Consider the following 16,989-nt stretch of genomic DNA (forward strand, 5'->3'; position numbering starts at 1 on the left):
ACCAAAAATATAAAAATTGTCTATTACAATTAACCAAAAAATAAGCTAATCTAAGGTGCTGTTATGTCAAAATAACTTCCGATTGCCAAAAATAGCATAACATTAACAAGATGCAAAAGGATCGCGAAGTGCGAGTAAGTTCAATGTTGCCATGGTTTCGAAAAAAAGTAGTCTCTTATCTATTAAAATCAAACAAAAAATAAGCTAATCTATGGTGGAGTGTGTCAAAATAACTTCTGATTGCCAAAAATATCAAAATATTTACAAGATGCAAAGAGATTGAAATCTCAAAACCCAGCAAGCAATTTTCGGCGAAGTCCAAGGAAGTTTGATATCATGGTTCCGAAAAAAAAGTTTATTATCTATTGTAATTAAACATAAAATAAGCTAATCTAAGTTAATGAATGTTAAAGTAACTTCTGATTGTCAAAAACATCAAAATATTAACAAGATGCAAAAAGATTGAACTCGCAAACACAGGAAGTAATTTTTCGCGATGCTACATATCGAACACAAGTTCAGAAAATTGCACTGATGAAACATTCTTGATTTTTTTCAAGTGCTTACGAATCCGTGAAAAATATCAGTAGCAAAATGCTTTGATTTCACATCATAACTCTTCCCCCAAACTTCTCCATTTGCTAGATTTCCATGTTACAGCGGTGGGAGGAAGAGTAATGACGTCAATCTGAAGCGAAAAGCAAAATAATACCAGAAAGTCAAGTTCAATAGAAAAACGGCGCCGCGGCAGCGTGTTCGAGCTTAACATAAGTCAGCACACAGTATCTTTTAATGTAGTGAAAATTTTTAAAATCTGATTTTTTAGTAAAAACAATACAAAAGCGGACTAAACGGACCAAAATGTTAAAAAGCGGTCTAAAGCGGACTTTACCCTAAAAACGGACTTTGGCGGGAAAAGCGGACCATTTGGGAGCCCTGAACCAGGTAACCGATTTTTGTTTCGTCTAGTTAAGCTTTTTGCTTTACATTACAATTAAATTGAGGAAAATCAGACTTGTCAAGGGCGCCCATATAGGGAGGCAAGGGGGGGGGGGGGGCTCGAGCACCCCCTTGGAAATTAGAACTTCCTTGCTTTTAGTACGTTTTTCTTTGCAAAAATATATAAATATTTCTTCTCCAGTCATTTAATGAATAAATAATTAAAAATGTCAAATTTTATTGACTCTAATCTGTCCTGAAATCTGCCTCCATGGGGAAAATATCCTGCTAAACCATGGTTAAAATTTCTGAGCCCCCCCCCCCCCCCCTTTACAATTTTGCATATGGGCGCCCATGGACTTGTTATTATATGGAACTGTGAACTAACCTAACAAAAAACAAAGCAAAAGAAAAGGGCACTCTTACCATCAACAACTCTTATCCTAGGCGATACTTCTACGTTTCGTCCATTTTCTCTAGCGATAGCGTGATAGCCTACGTCTGATTTCACGTTTTCCAAGTGAGGAACTGCAAAGAAGAAAAAATATAAGTCAAAACACGAAAACATAAAAAAACTTTTCAAACACAACAATTTTACAAAGAAATGAAAAATTATCGGGAAAAATTGAGAGGAAGTCTGCTTTTGATTTCCATTTTCTCCCTGGCTCATAGCGAAAATCCCCCCCCCCCCCTCTCTATTTAGTGACATAAATTGGGGTTACGTTACGTTCAGAACACCTAAAAGGTAGGATTTTAGCAGTCATTCTTAGGACATTACATGAATAGATTCCCTGAAGATTTCTACACCGGCAATGCATTTGATGACGATTTTCACCGTTTTCCACCAAACGACATACAGTGAAATTCCGTTACAACGAATACCAATACAACGAAATTACCGCTTCAACGAACTAAATTTTCAGTCCCTGTATAACTGCCATTACATTATTTGAATTCCATTACAACGAAATTCCCGTTACAACGAACAAAATTTGCAGTCTCTTGAAGTTCGTTGTCACGGGATTTCACTATCACTTTTTTACAACTCGAACCTTCTTCAGTTACCATACTTTAGAACAGCCTCGAGTGGATGAAAACGATAACGGTTTTAAAATCTTATTTCCTCTCTTATAGATGTACATTGTAATCAATTTCAGATTTAGGGAACAGATCCAATGAAGAGAAATTATTCCACAAACAAAAGTGGAATCTGAATGAACCAATTTGAGATTCAGGACACCCAATAACATGAAAAACAAAAAAACAAATAGACATTAAAAACGAAAGTTAAGAGGAATAAGCAGGAATGGCTAATTTGGACTTTTGTTTCAATGATGTCTCTTCCCGGGTACAGAGATAGTTTGTCGAAGGTCACTGTAAAGTAATCAACTTCAGAGGATTTAAACGGACATTCGCGGTAAATTTTTAAGTGGTTTAGGCTTGAGACTGTATGGCATCTCACGATACGAGATATTTATCCCCTTTTGTTGATGATAATAATGGACGATATGATCAACCGTCGAGAGAAAAACACACTTTTACGAAGGACACAGAAAGAAAGTAAAACACTTTATAAATATCTGCTTATTCAGACCTGCACAGTAAATGCACATGGCTATTTAATTAAACTATTGGTACTCATGAATATGAAAATAAATTTATAAATAAATAAATAAAAATAGATCAAAAATAATCCAGCAATTAAAGGAACTACAAGGTAGAGGAGAAAAATTCTAAAATGGGTTATCTACAGTACAATAGTAGAGCGTCACAAAATACATGTTATTTATAGTGATAAATCGCTTTCCAGTGGTCAAGTTAGAACAAAAACACAAAACAGTTTTTTTTTATAAGTATTTTTTTCCCTGAAGCCAGTGAAAGCATTTCGCGCGCCCACACTACAGCCCAGGATTCTATTCCCAGGTTGGGCATAGTTGACTCAACCGTTTATCTCTTCAGTGAGTCCATAAAATGAGTACCAAGTGTACTTGGGAACCAAACACTGGGGGTTCCGCGTTAGACTGACCGCCTAACCGGAACATCTGCCTTGCACCCCAGAGTCCCTGGTCAGGAAAACCGAGTTGGGCACAGAAGGCCTTGGCCCTCACGGGCTGTCGTGCCACAGGGTTTGGTTTGGTTTCTTTTCCTACTCTGATAACAAAAATTTTAATTCAATAAAAACAATTTGAAGAAGTAAGTCATAAGCGGAAAAACAATACGGATTTCTAAGATAAAGTTGTCATTTTAAAATAAGCAAAATCAAGAAAAAAAGTACAATGCGAATACTTTTTTTTTAAATTTCGGTCATTTTCTGGTTTCAAAAGCTTTATCGCATTTTTTCAATTATATTTTCGGTATTATACACACCCACACAAACATTTATTAATAGAACAGTACGTTTTCAAAAAGTTTTAATTCCATTAAATGTTTCGCGAACACATGCCTCGGGATCTCCAAAACAACGCTAAGCACGTAGATACACAAGAACATTAAATTGCCTAGAGTAAAAATGTTTCACAAAACTCCAGCCACTCGGAATAAGTTAGGCTGAACTTCAAACAATGCTGACAAGGACCCGGAGCGCATTCCCCCCCCCCCCCCCATTCCACTACAAATAACAGACCATGGACGCAGGAATAAAACCGCTCAGCCCCGAGCCCGAGGCGGACTCATCAAAATGCTTGACTGAAAAAGCAAACAAGTAGATGCGGCGACACGTTATTAAAAATGAAAAACGAAAGCATAAATCGATTCAAATTTCCTGAAAAATTCATGTTTAATGGGTATTTAAAAGAGCATTTTCTTGGATGATTCGATCCTTGGAGGAGTGGTTAATGCCAAACGTATGTAAGTGGATAACACAAGATGCTGAAATTGTAAACAAGTAGATTTTTTTTTTTTTTCATTTAGTCGAAGGTTTTTAAAAGAAAGCAAAAGATTTTGAAAAAAGCGCAGTCATTCAGGGTAAGTTTGAATCACGATTTCTCTATTTTAAACTGCCCTTCACATTTTTAAAAAAAATTTTATACTTTTTGGGGACAAAACGAAAGAGAAATTAGTCAAAGGAATTGTTATCCAAAAATAAGAAATAATAATTAAATATATTTAAAATGAGCTATTAGCCTGGATTTCAACTGCTCTGTCATTTAGGGTCACTTTGAGGCACACCAGAAATAGGTTGTAAAATAGATTTTAATAAGAATATTGCAACTTTAATTCAACGAAATAGAATTTCAAAATGTTTGAATAAACCTCCTTTATACTTCATAACATCACAAAATTGTCATCATTTATAATATCGAACAACAAATAATAACATATTACAGTGTGAACACTTTCATCTTCAAAACTCGCTTCAAAACAGCATTTTCAGAATTATTGACCGATGAAATAAGATGTTTACAATACTGTAAGCTTAGGTTTTGTAAAGTAAAGAGCATATTTATAACCTTGTCAGGCGAGTAAAGCCCTGGGCCTCTTAGGTTTTTTTTTTTTTCAAATGTCAAACGTACTAAACAATTTGTTAAGGTGCAAAGTTAACCGTAACGGCTCAAGGTTATTCTGAACCAGGGCGTGCCCAGAAATTTCGGGGGCCCGTCACAAATGACTTTTACGGGCACTCCTCCATATTGTTTACCCTACATCCCAACATACATTTCATCCCTAATTTTAAAACCTGTCGGACCCCCCTTCAGGTTCGAGCCAACAGATGTCCGTTCTCCCTCCCCCCACTCCCGTGTATACGCCCCTGCCCTGAGCGATTGTATAATTATTACACCTGCGAATAAAACTTATTATAGCACCATATCGAGAAAAAATATGCGATGCTGATATCAATTTTTTAAAAACTATCGATATTACAGGGATTAAACCTGGGGTTCTCCACCTTTCTGGGTCAGATTCCCCCCACCCCCCGTATCAGCCCATTATATGCGGTCAATACAAGAGTACAATCATGATTTGAAACTAAAGCTAGTTGGGATAACCAAAACTGATTACTTTATAAAAACATAGATAATTTAGTAAACAAAATTTAGTATTAATTACATGTAGCCATGGAAAAAGTAAAAAATATATATATACTTGAGAATTGTTTCTATTTCGTGGTTCTTTTGGACTTTTTAATTAAATAAATTGGGTAGAAATAACGTCGAGTGAGGTAAGAGTGCCGCTCTTCTGCGCAGCTTCGAACCGCTGCAATAAAAACTGTTTTACAGAGCTCGTAGAAGTCTCGATATGAACATAGGCAAAAATCAAAACCAACACTGTGCACTTATAGCATAAAACGTACAAAAAAAAAAAAAAAAATGCATCCAGGTGTTTTGGGGTATTAAGATCGTTATTTGCGTTTTAAAACTCATGCATACATTTACAATGTGTTTTTACTTCCTTTTACAAAAAGGAAGTATTGTGTTTGCGAAAAAAAATTTCACTCAAAAATCGACCTTAATTTCTATTTTGCTCATCCCCGAGTTTTTTTTTCGACTCGACCACACGTGGATAAGTGCCTAAGAATGTATAGACACGCGAAATATCCATTTTGACGATTCCCGAGTTAGTTACAACGAGTTTTCTCGTGACGTCTGCATGTACGTATGTATGTCGCATAACTCAAGAACGGTATGTCCTAGAAAGTTGAAATTTGGTACGTAGACTCCTAGTTTGGTCTAGTTGTTCACCTCACCTTTTAGTTGCATTCGGGTGTTTTTAAAGGGATCTTTTGCCCCTTTCTGGGGGGGAACTCATTGTTAATTTCGATGTAAACTCAAGTGGTGTTACAATTTGACGGACACTTGGCGATATATCGCCAGTCCTTTGGTCGCCAAGTTTTGTCGTCAACTTGGCGACAAATTTGGCGATTTTTTTTTCTTTTAATCTGGCTTCAATTTGGCAATGTTGGTGATTCTTAGAGAGTAAACTATTGAATCACATTAAAATTACCAATAATGAGAAAATGACATTAAATTGGAGTAAAAGGAAGTCATGTGAGGCACACATCAGCACGTTATTGTTTAGTTATAAGTAAAAAGTAACGTCTAAATAACTCAAAACGGGGTCGGCATTGATGCGCTATAGTACGACACATAACTCCGAAATTGAAAAGAGGGCACAATGAACCTTTTGCTTACGAAAAAATTGTATAAAAAAACATAACTTGAAGCCTAAGTCAATGTAAAGATTTAGGTGAATTTAAAATTGTTGTTGATATACGACAAATACAGGTTTAGCTGTGAAGGACTCTAGTTAATTCAAATATAATCAAGTGGCTCTCATTTCCTAAATCCAAAGAGTCGAAAGTCAAAGGAGGCAACTATTAAAATAAAAAAATCTTAACACTTTCATACTACAACATTATCCTTATTCTTGCAGACTGCAGTTTTTATTTCCCCTATCTCCCATCATTACTTATGAATTTTCCATTTTGTACTAAAGGGCAAAATCTACATTTGACAGCTCACACACTTTCTATGTTTTTGCAAAAATACAACATTGTAATTTTAGCTTCAAGAAGAGAATACCAAGAAAGTAAAATAAGAACTTCTTTGGTAACAGTATGTTTTTCCTTTTATAATACAATCTACTATCCAATCGTCAAAGATACGTTATTCATTTTAAAGCAATCGATAACCATAACGGGACGTGCTAAAAGGAAAAAAAAAAGAATTGTAAATCAATTTTTCTACAAAGTTACCGCAACAGAATGCTGCAAATACAATGTGAAAGTAATATCCTCTGTGAGGAAAGGAATCAATAAGCAATATCAGTCAAAGGAGCCCATATAGGGGGGCAAGGGGGCTCAAGCCCCCTCCACTTAGAAATGATAACTTTCTTGCATAAAAAGTGCTTTTTTCTTTGCAAAAATGTATGAAAATTTCTTTTACAGCCATTAATGAATAAGTTATTAAAAATATAAGTTTCAATATCTCTAATATGTACTGAAATCGGTTTCCATGGGGAAATATCCTGCTGAAACATGGGGAAAATTTTGAGCCGCCCCCCCCTCCCTTAAAATTTTGCATATGGGCGCCCTTGACAGTTCCAACGCTGGAACAAATTTATGTCCTGCCTTTATTTATAACAGCTAAATACATGTTCTGTGGTTCTGTGCCAGAAGTTTCGCTTGAAATGCCGAAAGTCGTGAGTTCGATTCCGTGGGTGTTATTTCTTCTCAATCTGCTTGCTGTAAATAGAAGTCCAACCTCTCGAGGCAATGGTACTAATTAAGGCCCGACGCACAGTGGGGCGAAAACGCCAAAAAGCGCTGAAAAATGTTTTTTAAACCTCTCTTGCTTGTTTGTTTGTTTGTTTACACAGGCATGTAATTAAGGAGGCTTTTCGATTTGTTTGGGCTCACGATCCAAAGTTCGCAGATTTACGCAGCTAATTCCCTTTCAGGGTCTTTATACAGACCATTTATGATTAATTAATATTAATTTCAAAGAGTACATAAGAGTACATTTTTTATCGAGTGTTTTGAAAAAATATACCCTTGAACTCCCTAGTTTTCGGTGCAGATCAAAATCGATTTTCGGTTTGAATATTCGATTATTCATTTTTTTTTTCGTCCTTTTTGCTACTGTTGGACATGAGATAAATTAAATATACCCGCCTTTTTATAAGGAAAAAAAATAGACCGCTTAAAAGCAATTATTTTAAATTCCCGCACGCCGCACTTAAGGTTCTTCAACTTTCTAAATGCTCCCTTTAGCTTAGTAGTAAACGAAGGGCTCTAAAATTCCAGCTGTGATTGCTTAAGAGCTAGGCCTGTGCAAATTTATTAATCTTCGATTGAATATAGGGGGGGGGGGGACATTTTTTAAGCGCTTTTTGGCTTTTTCGCGCCATTGTGTGCGCATCGATCTGACATTTTGGATCGGAGCGCGTGTTTGAGTGGTTTTCTTTTCTGGCAAGTTATCGCATTTGGTGATTTTTCACTGCGAGCAATTATTAGCGGTACGTGAATTGTTTATTAAATAAAATATTATTTTTGGCCAAGTGGGAAAACCCGAAACTTTGATCTGTAACCCTTGCTCCGCAACAGTGAAAAACCCGATCCAAAATGGCTGATGCGTCGGCTTGCATATATAGCACTAATCCTTCCGCAGTGTTTATTAAATACAGACAAGACAACAACAATACATAACACTTCAAGCTTCATGCATGTTTATAAATGTTGGAAAACAAAATGCTTTAACGAAAAAGAAAACAAATCTCCAATAAGTCTATCTAGAGTTTCGGGTTTTTATACTATGTGTCATCATAGTGTGGCTCTACTGACCGTGACCTTGACAACGTTCACCTAAGGGGCTTTCAGTGAACAATGGACGCGTTATTGGGGTGGATTCGAGTTGGAACACATTTGCAAACCTACTACGAAAGTAACCCAACTCAACTCGGTTGATTTGTACTGAAAACATCAAACAAGTCACATCGTTGACATTAACGCAAAAAGAGGTAAATATTGTCAAGGTCATAACTCAATTGATCAGAGTCACACTACAGAGTGTCTGAAAAGTCCTTGGCATTTTTAAAATTTCATAGAAAAGTAACGAATTGTTCGATGCATATGCGGTTTGCGTCATAATACTTGACAGATTCAAGATTTGTTTTATGGCATCGTAAAAAAAGAGAGAGAAAGTCTAATTATTAGTAATCGCTGTATCGTCGCAGTAAGAAAAGCAAACGTCATGTGAGGTGTTTAATCATCATAAAACAGAAAGCAACACCTTTCATCACCAGAGTTCCATGTGTGCACAGTTTGTGGATAAAGGATGAACTTGAGTACCGTTTAGGTGTAATAGTTCGAGCAACACACGGTGCACATTTCACACTTCTTTACTAATTATAAAGCTGAAAGTCTCTCTGTCCGGAGGATGTCTGCAGAATGTCTGGATCTTTGTGACGCGCATAGCGTCTAGACCGTTCGGCCGATTTTCATGAAATTTGGCACGAAGTGTTTGTAGCATGGGGGTGTGCACCTCGAAGCGATTTTTCGAAAATTCGATGTGGTTCTTTTTCTATTCCAGTTTTAAGAACAAAAATATCATAAGATGGACGAGTAAATTACGAAATTATCATAACGTGGAACCGTAATATGGGCACAAGTCAATTGACGAGAAAATTCACCATACATTATTTGTAAATATACAGGCGAACCAAAAGACCTTTAATTTTTCTATTATGGGCAAAGCCGTGCGGGTACCACTAGTTCGTAATAAAAGGTATTGCTTTCTGTTTAATAAAATGATTCAACACCTCACCCTATGTTTGTTTTTATTACTGTGTTCAGCCGTCACAGCCACACTGATAATTCCCTTTTCTTTACGATGTCATAAATATATTTTAAGACACCACTAACATGGCGCAGTATAACCTCCCAAGGCTCTTCCGCGAAAAAAAAAAAAAAAAAAACTAACACCACTAACAAACAATATCACAAGATTTTCTCCAGTTCATTGCATTTATATGCACAAATATATCCACAAAGAACCATTCAAGTTACACATAAAACGGCGTGCAAAGAAATCAAAAAAGAAGAAAACATACGATTTTTTAATGATTTCTTTTTTCTCCCCCCCCCCCCCAATCTGGAAATGGAGTTAAGAAGTAGCCGGAAATTACCTTCCAAAAATATTTTCTTTATCTACAACTACTTTTCTTTTCATACACTCTTTAAAAAGTAGGTAGAAACTGTTCTGTCCCCTAAAAACAAACGGAAAATTAAAAAAAAAAAAATCAAAATAAATTTATTTTTGCATTAGTTTTGTGAGATTGAGAAAGTTAGTTCAATACTTTTCTCCAAAAGACAGATTCACATATCTCTAGGAGGTACTTGAAAAGGAAAATGAAGGAATATTCCAAGCAAAATGTTGAAGCTGAGGGAGAAAATTCATTTTGCCTTTTTGGGGAAAAAAAAAATTACTTTCCACTACAGTGGAACTTCACACACTTATTCATCTTCGGTGAGAAGGGGACAAATCGTTAGATTGGAGTCATCGAAATATTCCGGGGGTGTTTTAGGGATTAGCCGTTTTTGGGGGGAGGTGCTCAGTTATCCAGAGGTGCAAGTAGACTCGAAATTTTCTGAAAACAGGGTGAAATTTTCGGAAGTTCAACCCCCCCCCCCCTTTACCAAAACAACTCTTCAAATATCATACAAAAATCATTGAAAAAAAATTAACATAATTTTTCAGATTTAGAATGCTGCAAAAGCAAAATTTTCGGAAACGGCAACCCAAAATTTTTGGAAATGTCGGATTACAAATACCCCTGCAGTAATCTTTGAAGAGGTGCGCGCTATCGTTCTTAAGGGAAGATGGGCTGAGCGATTTGGAAAACTCCTTCACTACATGAAAGGTGCATTTTTACTGAATGACATAGGCTATAAATGGTGCATACATGTTTTCATACGAATTTTTAAAACTAATAAGTTATCTTTTCTACCAGTACGTTCATACTGGTTTTTTCTTATATACGTAAAAACAAAAGCTGAATGAAAATATATGTCTGGTAAAAAGTCCTCTTTGAGCGATATGCTCAGGAAGAGAAAATAAATAACGTTGTCAGCTTAAGAACCATAAAAAGCTTTATGTGAATGTGAGGTCGTGCTTCCAAAAGTTGCAATTTTGCATACATTACTTCAAGTATTATATGCATACGAAAATCAAAATAAAATAAAAACATTTGCTAATGAATTTACATAAGTTTGCATTTAGTTTAGAAAGTTCTTAAGTTAAAGAGTAATTGCGAATAGTTTCCGTTCATTTACAGTTAAGAGTTTAAACATGAACGAAAAAAGAACATTCAGTAGGAAAGAAATTACCAAAGAAGAGTAAAAAAGAAATAAAAATGATTTGAAGAATTATTCTTCATGGTGACCGTACATAAGCGAATAAAACGAAATAATAGCTTTTAATTATCCCGTCCGAAAGAAATTGCAAAAACAAAAAAGTGGGAAAAGGCAAGTTTTTCCGACGAAAACTAGTACAAGAGGTTGAACGACATCCCGGGATTGAGAAAAACTCACCTCTTAATAGAAAGATCATATTAATCCTACTTGCTAATCGGATTTTTTCATTTAAGAATTGTAATATCTCTGTGACGACACATTGCAAGGAGAGTGTAAAACCAGGGTTGGCCGGGTTGGATCCAATTGGGTTGGACCCAATGTTTTTTTTTTCTTTGAAAAAACCCATTTAAAAAAACCCATTATTTAGCCCACTTTTGGGTTTTTTTAAATTTTCTGAGAAGTTTTTTAAAAAATTAATTAATTTAAATACGTTCACAATCTAAACTTCTTTTTTAATTGTTCTTCACCACAGACAATGGACATAAAAAATAAATTTTGAACTTTAATAGTATTTCTCAACTCTTAACGGCATTAAAAATATACTTCAAAGATTTTAAATAAATATATTTAACTTTTTTCTTTAACTGGTCAATACATAACTCAAATTATCTTGACTAAGTCCTGCCACGTCTGATTTTCTCGATATTTGTAAATTGTACGGAGGAAACTACTCAAGCTATAAGGCTTTCATGTGAATTATTTTCTGCAAACCAACATGTCACAAATCTCAAATAAACAAGGTATATTTTTTAGAAATTAACAGGTTTTACAAACGGTCGGACAGAAAACAGAATAGGATGTAGAGTATTTTCATTATCTTACAAAAAGTTTAATATTTCTTACTCTGTACACAGAAATAGAAAAACAGGCAACAAAAAATTCAAAGAAATGTCTTGATTAAGCTGGAATTCAGTAAAAAGAGATTTAAACTACTTGACGTTCTACAGTAGTTTTGTATAACAAAATCAAATACAGTAAACTGCAAAAAAAAAATATAGCAATTAAAAACGAACAATAGATTTTATCACTCGAGAAGTAACTTTGCCCAAACTGTTGAAAATCATGGAAACTATAAAAACCAGAAACTTCACCATTCTTGGGTTTTGTCGTCTTTTTTACTTTTCTTCAGAAAACGCTGAATTTTCCAGCCTTTTTTTCCCCCCAAGATAATTTTTGTGCTTTGTCCATATACTTACACTACAATATATGCTACACGCACCCAATTTTCATTAAAAAAAGACAAAAAAAACCCCACATTTCTTTTTAAAAACCCAGCTTTAGTTGGATTTTTTGGGGTTTTATTTAAAAAACCCAAAAAACCCTGGGTCCATGGGCTTTTTTAAAAAAAGTTTTGTTTGCTAGCTTAGCACAGAATCAACGAAAACAATTCAGTAACAAGATTGATAAATCATGATTGTAACTTACTAAATAAGTACTTTTCTATAATCACGGAACCAAATTAGTAACCGAGCAGTAACTCGCCTATGATACCAGAACTTAAAACAATGTTTATCGGCACACCCGGTGGAACTGAAAAACGTATAATAAATTTACCATTGGCCAAGATCAACAAGCAAACTAAGGATGTGTGTGCAAGTTTGTTTTTTTTTTTTTTTTTAACTAAATTGCAGCAATTTTACTTACTGACCACGCTAGATTTAAACTACTTTGAATGTTCCCCTTTAGAAAGACACCGAACGTTTCATAAGAAAAAAAGGGTTCATTTGCAAAGCGTCTTCTAGAGGTCAGCCCCATAAGGCAGGACGGATGTTCGAAGAGCCACTGTTTGAATATAGAAGCCATGGCTAGAACTCTAAAACAACTAAAAGATTAAGACAACATTATGAGAGGTGTCAACGTCGCATTTGCCGGTGACTTTAATCGAACTATTCCAGTGTTTCCCTAGATGAACGCTTGCAGATATACTTCAAGCCTGTTTAAAGTCATCTTTTTTTTTAGAAACTTAGTACGATCTCTGTATCTTAAGAACACTTTTAAAAGCTCATATTTATTCTATTAAAATTAAAGGCGGTATTCCAATAATTTCGTTGCGAAACTTTCATTTGTTCTATGCATACAATGGAAATGGATCCCCAAGTAAAATCAATATGGACCAATATGATTTAAAGTATTATTCTTACTGGACCAGCAGCAGGTCAGTCAGCTCATATTCCTCGAATTCCCATGGTCCTTGCACATTTCAGTTCTTAATATAAATAAGTAATTGCAATTTGCAACGAAAATTTCTTCTACCACCATCATCATCAAAACAGAAGGTCGAACGTACAATTATGCGCAGTATAACGTTACATTAGGAAGATTATATTGTTCCCGGGGAAGAAAAGGTTGGTCTCTCTTTGATAAGGAAATGAAGCGAATCAATTTCTTTCAAAACCTCATAAAAAGGGAACAAAAAATGGTTATACCATGATATTTAAAAAAAAAAAAAAAACTTCATAGTTTTCATTTAAGACACTTTTAACCCGGACAAGTTCGGGACGGGCCACGGGCCTCTAGTATATTAATAAAAAGATCGATGTTTTAAAACATCGAAGTTGTTTGGTCGATGTATCAATGCCATCGATGTTTTAATTTCTAACATCGATGTTTTGCCATCGATGTCGCACCTCTACATCAAACATTTTGCGGAATCAAAATGAAAAACAGAAGTGCCCCACCAATCCAGTGAATGAACACCCAGCTGTGGACAAACACAGCATTTTCTAGCTGTTTTCTTTCTGGAAATGTATTGAAGGAAGCGACTGCAGTCAATTCATCAGAGAAAAATGTTTTTAAACACTCCCCCCCCCCCTCCCAAATACGGACTTTTTATGCCCTGGTCGGACTAACCGTAATCATATTTTACCGAAAATTCAATTTACTGCAAACCACTCTTTATTTTTCTTTCTTTCCTTTCATAATTTCTATTCCGTTATATGTATTCTTCTGCAAGCTTATTGTGATGTAGAATAAAAAGGTATAGTGATGACAAAAGTTATTCACAAAAAGTTTTCTCTGAGAATTTATAATGTAAGTAAAACTTGCAGAAAAATTAAATTTAGATTTTTAACTCGAAAGAAAACGTTTTAGGCGCTGAGCCAAACCGGATGGGGGGGGGGGATGCGTGCGGGTCCTGCTCGCCTCCTCAATTGAGCAGCAAAATATAGCCAATTTTGAGACTTATGTTTCGAAAAAAATTCGGCCACAGAATCCCTATTTGAGCTGCACTTTGACCCTCCATCCCCCCAACATTCCTGGACCCAATCTCGACTCTCGAAACGTTTAGACTTCAGAGGGTTTTACAGCGGTTTAAGCAGGAAAGAGCATTCAATCACTACACTGGTAATACAGTAGCTCCTAGTTATGTCGCGCTTGTAGTGAGACAAAAGAGCTCGATAAAAGAAAATCATCTTATCAAATGCTTAGAAAACGAAATGAAAATACCCAAAATTATTTGAGTTGGGCTTTTTGATGAAAAAAAGAACTGAAATTATTTGTTTCTTAAAATGTAGCGAGCTCAAGGATGAAATACATTCCTGTTTCATTATTGGCTGAAAAAGAAAGAAAGGTATATTCCTGGGAAATATACTATGATTTTTCTATTTAAATGGTCCCTTAAAGCTAAGTTTTATTTTCTTTATATTTTCGGGAGACAGACGAAAAGCAATTTATCCAAATCCGCGATATAATGAGGGGCTACTGTAATAATAATGTTTGATTACGTTAAAGCAACAAAAACGGAGAACAGGTTCACTAAGAGTAACTGCGACGCAAAACCAAAAGGCATCATCAGGTGAAAAAGAGATTGCCAGAAAGCATCAAACGAATGAAGCCGAACAACTTAGAAAATGAAACCACTAATCGCCACAGGGGATAGTAAAACAAGATACCGACCATATAAGATTACGACAGCTGCAGGTATGAGAGCTCCAGAGTGGGCTGTTTCTTTGAAGCCAGGTGTTCGGAAGTTAAATACCCTCAAGTTGCAAGGTCAAGCGGCGAAGAATTTCAGCATTAGAAGGGTAACGTGAAGCCAAAGACATTTCCGAATTTCGGAAAACACGTTTTGCGTTACATCATTTATTTCTTAAGTCAATTAATTTAAAAGTAACAAAGCAGAAAAACGGGTTTTGCAACGAAGAAATTTAACATACTAATAAAGTAAAAAAATTATTGAATACAGTTTCTTCGGAGTTTTCTACCTCTTCATTAGTAGGCACAAATGGAGCTACTTTTGTTGCTTGCTAAAATTGAACTTTTGTTTATTATTACTGTATAAGTAATTTTTATTGAAAATTAGAGCCTTACTACATAGGTTTTCTTCAACATACAGTAGGCACAATAATTTGAAATTTAGTAATAAAGAATAATGAGTAGGCAACTGAGTTCAACAAAATTTAACGTTTCGGTTCGGGAAAAAAGCGAGAGGGAGACTTTAAAAAACCTTATGCTGAAGGCAAATAAAGAAAAAAAAGAAACGAATATATGAACAGTTAAGTTTCTCATCATCCTCAAAACTGATAACACAACGAAATTCCGTTTCAACGTGTACCAATACAACGAAACATCCGTTCCAATGAAATAAATTTTCAGTCCCGTTTTAATATCTATTACACTGCTTGAATTCCATTATAACGAAATTCCTGTTGCAACGAACAAAGTTTGCGGACCCTTAAAGTTCGTTATAATGGGAGTTCACTGTATTGGATTTCTCATTTTTGGAAAGGAACAAAAAAAAAGGGGGGGGGGACTCTCTCTCTCTTTTATTTTATTTAGAACTAGCGGTACCCGCATGGCTTTGCCCGTAGTAGCAAATTAAAAGGTCATTTGGTTGGCCTGTATTTACAAATATAGTATGATGAATTTCCGCCAATTTGCTACAGCTATTTGCTCGCTCACGTTGTAATAATTTGCTCGGTAAAATGTTCTTAAAATTAGAATATAAAACGAAAAAAATTCGAATTTTCGAGAAATCGCTTTGAGGTGCACACCCTTATGCTACAAACTAATTCTGTGTCGAATTTCATGAAAATCGGCCGAACGGTCTAGGCGCTATGCGCGTCACAGACATCCGGACATAGAGATTTATTATTAGTAAAAAAGATAAAAATAAGTTCAATAATATCTCAGCTCACGCTTCGAGCTTTTTTTTTTTAAATTCTTTTTCATTGCCATACTACAAATACGGGCCCATGAAGAGTGGGTGAAAGGGAATTGTCATTTTCTTATAATATCACTATCCTTTCCTTAATTGAAAACAAATTTAATAAAACGTCAAGAACACTCTCTAATAACATTACAGAAAACATGCCCAACGTTGACAATCTTCATTCATGGGGGAAAGCACACAACAAGGAGGCGAGAACTTTGTTATTTAATTTTGAAAAGGCATGTAAACACAAAAGCTAGTTTCTTGCTCGTTGCGAAGAAGATACCCGCAAGCAGCACAACAACACGCCATCTGTCATTTTCAGTACCAGATGGCGTCGTCACACCTGTATCCTCGTGACTGGAGGGTGCACAATATATCCGATCGGGGATATTTGTTTGCTTCTCTTTAACGCATTCAGACCTCTGGTATACCGGACATACACTTTAAACAGCTGCTAATCATTTAATAATTGATATAATTAGTTGATTTTTTTTTTTTTTTTGTAGTTGACTCTTTACATTCTACTTATTATAATCTGTGAAATAATTTTTCGTTTTGGGATTGACAACACTGACATATAAGGATTGAGATATAGAAAGTGGCTCATTTTTCCAACCATGGATTTTCATCTGAAAAGCGAGGTTTTTTTCTTGATTTTTTTAAAAATATATAATCTTTAATTAATCGTTTCAAACGCTTATATTATGTTTTATAATTGTTTGTAGAACATTTTACAATGAAGTTTGTTCGGTATTTTATTCTTTTTTGTATATGAAATATTGATTTCAAAAATATAAGTCCGGAATAATGGACGTGCCATAACTCTTTTAATTTTTCTCCTACAAACTCAAAATTTTGTCTATAAGATACCCTTTACCATTGTACACTGTGTACCAAATATCAACATTTTTGGTCCAATATTTCATGATTCCGATTGAAGGGGTTAAAAGGACGAAATGTTCACGAGCACTGATGACTGACTGGATGATTGAAGAAACTTGAAACTAGATATGGGCAATGCCGTTCTTTTTTATGATCCGTTCATCAG

The 16,989-nt window shown here is 35.2% G+C and overlaps 1 protein-coding gene across 1 annotated transcript in view; it reads right to left on the reverse strand.

Annotated features, from left to right (window-relative positions):
• Window positions 1-16,989, reverse strand: part of LOC129229936 (calsyntenin-1-like) — a 294,336-nt gene that overhangs the window by 104,293 nt on the left and 173,054 nt on the right. The window contains 1 exon segment of the mRNA XM_054864318.1: window positions 1,366-1,467. Coding sequence (XP_054720293.1) covers window positions 1,366-1,467 — 102 coding nt within the window.

This window comes from Uloborus diversus, chromosome 9 (assembly GCF_026930045.1).
Source record: "Uloborus diversus isolate 005 chromosome 9, Udiv.v.3.1, whole genome shotgun sequence".
Taxonomy (NCBI): domain Eukaryota; kingdom Metazoa; phylum Arthropoda; class Arachnida; order Araneae; family Uloboridae; genus Uloborus; species Uloborus diversus.